The sequence below is a fragment of the Scomber scombrus genome, chromosome 10 (genome assembly GCF_963691925.1).
Source record: "Scomber scombrus chromosome 10, fScoSco1.1, whole genome shotgun sequence".
NCBI lineage: Eukaryota > Metazoa > Chordata > Actinopteri > Scombriformes > Scombridae > Scomber > Scomber scombrus.
In genome coordinates, this window is record NC_084979.1 from 29,801,177 (window position 1) to 29,808,676 (window position 7,500).

At 40.0% G+C, this 7,500-nt stretch overlaps 1 protein-coding gene across 1 annotated transcript in view; it reads left to right on the forward strand.

Moving 5' to 3' along the window:
* Positions 1-7,500, forward strand: part of srms (src-related kinase lacking C-terminal regulatory tyrosine and N-terminal myristylation sites) — a 43,794-nt gene that overhangs the window by 24,580 nt on the left and 11,714 nt on the right. The window contains 1 exon segment of the mRNA XM_062427492.1: positions 6,164-6,311. Within this exon segment, the coding sequence (XP_062283476.1) occupies positions 6,164-6,311 (148 nt within the window).

Here is a 7,500-nt window from a genome sequence, read left to right on the forward strand (position 1 = left end):
GCCAAAATTTCAGCTCAAATTTAACAAATGAGAGATTACATTTAACTGTATCTACTCTCCAGCTTACAGAAACTCAGCTGCTTTATAGTCAGTAGTATTTTTCTAAATGAAAAGCAGCTAATAATGACTCACCAGCCTGCAGCTAACAGTCTCCGCTCATGTTAATACATTTCTAGGCAACAAAAGCTCCAGTTTATCCACAACGCTCCTCCACTATCGGTTTCATTTGGAGCAGCTTTTTGTCTCCGCAGCAGGAAAATTAAACAAAGTGCAACAAAAGCTCCTGAATTGATCTTTTTTTTCTATTGTTGCACTGCGGCAGGAATTTAATGAGCGCCGTCCCACGCTCTCTGCACGAATACATTAATACTAAGAGGCAAACATATTTGGAGTGTAATTAACCACCAGAATAAAATATTTGGAGCAGTTTTTTTTTTTTTTTTTTTTTTTTTTGGAATGAGATAACGTGGCTAGTGCTGTAATTACGCGCGCTGTCTCTGCACTGCAGCTTAAAATAAACCCCCGGCGAGCTTGTATCCTTTATTCATGGCTCATCTTCTCGAGCCCGGCGGGAGACAACACAGCAGAGAGCTCGCCGAGGTTTCTCACTATCTGGAGACTCTCTGCAAAAAAATGAGAAACCACCAGCACACACTCACACTCTCACGCTCTGCATTTTAGATTAAGAAAAAAAACTGCAAATGCATGTGCAGAATAATGCATGACAGTTAAAGGACGAAATATTTAAATTTATTTAAAAATGAAGCATAAAAAATCACAGCTTTTTTTTTTTTCTCCAAATGGATGAAAAGTGGGGTTGGTGTTTTTTTTAGAAATGAGGATTTCCTCAACAGAAGAGCACCTCAGTGATTCCTCCCTCTTCTCTCTTCCCTTCCAGCAGAGTCTGTGAGTCTGAGGCCGTGGACACACTGAGGCAGCAAGACACACACACACACACACACACACACACACACACACACACAATCCTAACCTTAACCACTGACCCAGAAATTTCCCTTTTCCCTAATTGTAGACACAGATTTTTGTCCCCAAAAGTAGCCTATGACACACACACGCACGTGCACATAAACGCCTTATATACATACACACACACACACGTTCACCTAGGTCACTTTTGGGGACATTACATAGACTTAACATCAATTTCCTTATCCTAATTTTAACCATTGACCCAAAAATTCAGCTTTCTTCTCAATTGTAGACACAGATTTTGTCCCCAATTAACTGAGCTTTAGTCTGAAATTTGTCCCTGAAAGTAGCCTATGACACACACACACACACACACACACACTCACACACACACACACACACACACACACACACACACACACACACTCACATGCACATGACCGCCTTATATACATACACAAACACACACACACAGATTTTGTCCCCAAATGTGCCTATGACACACACATACATGCACATAAACGCCTTTTATACATACATGAACATGCACACACACACACACACACGCACGTTCACCTAGGTCACTTTTGAGGACAGTACATAAACTAATATTAATTTCCTGGAGACTCACCTTAACCCTAAACTTAACCACTGACCCAAAAATCAGCTCTCTCCCTGATTGTAGACACAGATTTTATCCCCAATTAACTGGTTTTCAGTCTGAAATTTGTCCCTGAAAGTAGTCTATGACACACACACACACACATGTTAACATTTGGGGACATTACATAGACTTACATTAATTTCCTTGAAACTTATTTTAACCCAGACTTGTCCAAACTATCCCATAAAAGCTCCATAATGTGCCGGCAGGTTTTGATTCAAACCAATCAGGAGCACACACACGATTCGACCAATCAACTGTCTGAAGACTGAGATTAATAGTTGATTAAATGAGTTCAAGTCTAATGTGCTCCTGCTTGGTTGAGATGAAAACCTGCAGACACATTATGGAGCTTTTTATGGGATAGTTTGGAGACTTCTGCCCGAATCTTAAACACTGACCCACTAATCAGCTTTTTCCCCAAATTGTAGACAGAGGCTGTGTTCGAAACTACATACTACATACTTCCATCCTACATACTAAACGACCAGATAGTAAGCAGACCGTTTACACTGTAGTAAACTACACCATAACCCACAATGCATTTCGTCCCTACCCGAGCTGAAATCAGCAGGCTGAAGCGGATTTTCATTTTAGCTCTAACTCTATAAATATATCACTTTATCCACATTTCTAACCTTTTTAGGCGGGAAAGTAAAGTAGCCCTTTAGATCCACAATGTGAGGCTAATCCGTCCAAATAACACCTGTTTAAAGTTTTGTTCCTGCGAATTCGGAGTTAGCCGTAGCGAGTAACGCACATCCGGTCATTTTCACAGAATAAAACACCCGTTACCTTTTATTGTTATTAAGAAAACCATAACGATAGAATTGGTGCTTTTATTTTGAAAACAGGAAGCGATCATACCCTCGCTGTAGCTAACTTGAAACCACCGAGGTGTTGATCTGTGACGTTTGTATTTTTATTTTTTTTTCAGAAGTTACGTTGCATCTTGGGTAATTTGAGTATGAGTAGTCAGCTCTTGATGCATACTCTGCATTTCTGGAGAATCTAATAAACCATCCGGGAACTTCTCACATACTCTAAATCTCATACTACGCAGTTGAAACACACTACATACTTCAAATGACGTCAGAGTCAGTACGAGTAGTAGGAAGGTATGCGGTTTCCAACACAGCCACAGATTTTGTCCTCAATTAGCTAAGCTTTAGTCTGAAATTTGTCCCTAAAAGTTGCATATGACAGAACACACACACACACACACACACACACACACACACACACACACACACACACACACACACACACACACAATCATACCTGCATATAGGAGTTTGTTCATTAACAAGTGAGAAGCTGACGGTGGAAACATTTACACTTTTTTTACATTATATTTTCATTTTAAATCATTTTTTTCACTTCATTTCATTGTATGTTTTTTTTTTTACTTAAGTTATTTATGTTCATAAAGATTTGTAATAGCATTTTTTATAAACAGCACCAATCAGAATCAATGTACTAAATGTGTAATTATTGGATTTAATGTGTGCTGATTCTGCTCTGGAAGTAGATTTTGTTTTTTTTTCCTACTGAGCACTAAAACAAAAATCATTAAGCATTTCTCTCTAATCTCTAAACTATAGACACAAAGAAACAAGCTCATTAGTTTTCTCTCATCATTTATTATACATGACTCAGTAAAAAGCTCTGCGGCTGCTTCTGATGATCATTCAGCCTTTCAAACAAGAACATAAATCTGCTTTTAGAAGACGAGACTCTCTCCGAGCTATTTAAGATCAGACTTTAAACGTTTTACCAGTAAGTGTCACTAATTGTGCTTTCAATCACTTTTTATTGACTTGGCTCAACTTCTCGTTTCCGGGGGCAACAGAGAGACGGTCAATAAAAACTGATAGATTGTATAAATGTGAACTTTTTGGTTTTCTTAAAGCAGATTCATCCTGTTGTTTTAAATGACTCGTTACTTTCCCCGTAGATTTGTCAAAATTAATTATTAATTAATTAAAGTTTTTTTTGTGCCTTTTTTAAAGTCAGGTTTATTTTAATGATAAATAAACCTTGATGTCCTTTAACCTTCGTGTCGTCCTCCCGGGTCAGATTGACCCCGTCTGTTTTGACTGTTCCTTCTTTCCTTCCTCCCTCCCTCCCTCCTTCTCTCTTTCTTTCCTTCCTCTCTCTTTCCTTTCTTCCTTCCTTCTTTCCTTCCTTCTTTCCTTCCTCCATCCCCCTTTCTTCCTTCCTTCTGTCCTTCCTTCCTCCCTCCCTCCTTCTTTCCTTCCCTCCTTCCGTCTGTCCTAACTCCCTCCCTCCCTCCTCCTCTTTCTTTCCTTTCTTCCTTCCTTCCTTCCTTCCTTCATTCCTTCCTTCCTTCTTTCCTCCCTTCCTTTCTCTCTTTCTTTCCTCCCCATTACCTTCCTACCTTCCTTCTTTCCTCCCTCCCTCCTACCTTCCTTCCTTCCTTCCTTCCTTCCTTCTTCCCTTCCTCCCTCCCTCCTTCTCTCTTTCTTTCCTCCCCATTACCTTCCTTCTTTCCTCTGTCCTTCTTTCCTCCCTCCCTCCTACCTTCCTTCTTCCTCCCTCCTTTCCTTCCTTCTTCCTCCCTTCCTTCCTTGACTCGAGGACAACAGGAGGGTTAAAGGAAAAACGTGCCTAAAAAAACAATGTTTTCAATACTTTTCTAATATTTTCTGTATAAACTTAATTGAAATGTAGCGAGAGGCTAAAACTGAATGTGTTTAATTTCAATTTAAATGTTTTTTTGTTTTTATTTCAGTTTATTTTGGATGATATCATTTCATCTTTTTGTCTGTTTTTCATACACAAGGCAGCAGCTGTTTTTTTATTGTTGCTTCACGAGACCGAGGATCGTTCAAAGAGTCCAATTAAATTTTAAACAGACCTTGTTGTACTTTAAAGCAACAAGGCTGCAGCAGCACAGGCGGGAATGTTGACCTAAAAGTAGTTTTGTGTATCATCAGATCAACACAAAAAGATGATTGTTTTATAAAATTAACTTTATATTATTTGCTTTTCATGCAAATTCAATGTTTGTGATCTGAAACTTCCCCAAAACACCTGCAAAGATCTGCAGTTGATTCATATTTATTTAATTTACTAACCATGTTTGTTTTTTTATCATTTCATGTTTATCAAAGCACTTGATCATTAGAAGAAAATGTTTTGTAGCATCTGATTGTTTAATGAGAATAAAGTTTATCATAACATGTCTGGATATGTGTGACATTTGTTTAGCTTAACTGTCATTCATTCATTCATGCATTCATTCATTCATTCATGCATTCATTCATTCATCTTTCTTTCTTTACCTCACACAACACTGTCGACCTGTCATCAAAAAGGGAAAATCAGTCTGCAGGAGCATCAAACCTGGAAAAAAACACGACATGAAGAATGTCTCATATTAGTGAAGTTAATTTAACAAAAAGCCCAAAACTTGTCAAATTAAAATCCTCTTTAAGAAGCTTTATTTACTTTATTTCCAAGTTGAACGTCCTCCTGATTGTGGTTGTGTCTCCTGTTAGTTTAGTGACTTTATTTAACCAGATGATCTCTCGCTGTGTGTACTGAGAACAAAATACAAGTAGTCACACAACCAGGTTATAAGGAATGACATATACCAAGTCTGCAATCCAAAATGTTCAAAGTATATTTTCAGCACTGTGAAACTTTCTTTTTCTTTACTCAACTTCTTCGTCTGCATCCAAGCTTCACCCAGCAGGAGTGAAATATTTCTAAAGTCATGCACGGATCATAGAAATCCTGCGATGAATCAGCTTCAGCAAACTTCAATATGCTTCTTGTCTCTGCAGCTTGTGTTGCACAGAGTGTGGAGCTACTGTAAAACTGATGAATCAAACTATAGAGTGAGAGATCCTTCAGTGTTATAAAACTAGTAAACTAAGATGCATGTTTAGTTTGAATCTGCATCATTTTAAAGTGTTTCTGAGCTATGTGATGCTGTTTGGACCAGGCGGGAAGTTCTGGTCCTCTGAAATGATGCGAACGCGGAAGTAACTTAAAACTGCATTCTATCAAAAGGCCACCAGGGGGCGACCGTTTTGGTGTCAAAAGGACTTCCGTCTCTATACAAGTCAATGGAGAATTCACCAACTTCTCACTTGATTTCTAACCTCAGTAAACGTTTTCAAAATGTGTTTATGGTCTCAATCGCTAGTTTAAAGCCTTCTTCAATGCAGTATGATGTTCATTTGGGACATTTTGGCCTCCCTGATTTCATATGTGACGATAAAGCAGGGTATGCATTAGGGCGTGGCTACGTCGTGATTGACAGGTTGATTGGTTCACAGGTTCAGGAGGGCGCCTCATGCTCCTCCTGATGCCCATATAAGTAAAATCCGTGGGGGGGTTTTTACCCGGCATGCACCTGAAATTTTCAAGATGGCGCTGCTCAGATCCGAAACTATTGGCTTCCGAGCAGCAGTCCACAAACCAATGGGTGACGTCACGGATGTTAAATCCATTTTATATACAGTCTATGATCTGGACTCACTCTGTGGTCTCTGGTTATGTGATGCTATCTGGACTCACTCTGTGGTCTCTGTGCAGAGGGAACTCTTCGACATGGAGCCGTGGGAGCGGCCGAGAGAGGAGTTCAGACTCCACAAGAAGCTGGGAGAGGGACACTTCGGAGAGGTGTGGGAGGCTCTGTGGACCACGGAGAACTCCAAGGTGGCCATAAAGACGCTCAAACAAGGTACGGAAGCTGTGAAGTGTGTGAATTACATGACTGAACATTGTTGTTGTTGTTGAGGTATTTGTACTGTACAGCTTAAAGTCTCCGGGAGAACTGTTAACAAGTTTCCCTCCTTATTAAACATTTGCCAAACAGATTATATGAACATTGTGTAACCGGCTCTGTTTACATGCAGCTTAACTAGTTCGTAATCTTCTTCTTCCTCCCTGGGTTTTGTTGACATGACCTCTAATAGTCATATTATGTCACATAAGAGCTTTCAAGCTTTCACACATGAGATACTTGTCACAACATTGCTCCGTAGCGCTACTAGTGGTCAAAACCTCCCAAGGGTGCCTTTTTAATTAGAGCAGAGAAAACAGGTTGTCAGTAAATATAGTGTGTGTGTGTGTGTGTGTGTGTGTGTGTGTGTGTGTGTGTGTGTGTGTGTGTGTGTGTGTGTGTGTGTGTGTGTGTGTGTGTGTGTGTGTGTGTGTGTGTGTGTGTGTGTGTGTGTGTGTGTGTGTGTGTGTGTGTGTGTGTGTGTGTGTGTGTGTGTGTGTGAGAAAGAAGAAGAGACACGTAGGGCTTTTATTTAACGTCTTGTCGGTCGTCTTTTTCACTGTTATTATGCTACTTTCATGTCTTTAACCCTCCTGTTGTCCTCGAGCCAAGGAAGGAAGGAAGAAAAGGAGGAAAGGAAAGAAGGAAGGGAGGAAGGATGGAATGATAGAAGGAAGGAAGGAAGGACAGGAGGGAGGAAGGAAGGAAGGAAGAGAGGAAGGATGGAATGATGGAAGGAAAAAGGAAGGAAGGAAGAAAAGGAGAAAGGGAGGAAGGAAGGAAAGGAAGGAAGGAGGGAGGAAGGACAGACAGAAGGAAGGAAGGAAGGGAGGAAAGAAGGAACAGTGTGTGTGTGTAACACTGCAGAGCCGTTGCTTGTCGTGCATCACGCTGCTGTAGAAGAACTGATCTAATTGTACTTTTCAGTTGGGTTTAGCAATAAGGAGACTCTTGTTATCTTAGCCCAGAATCAGACAGGGTTGGGTACCTTTCACATTTGAACCGATACCGGTACCCAGTGTTCGGTATCGGTACTCAACGGTACTTCATTTTGGTACTTTACTCTAAATCTGTAACTCCTGAAGTATCAATAATCCTAAATTCTTACTTTTTAAAGTAGTTTGTATGCCTATTTATTTTTAAATAT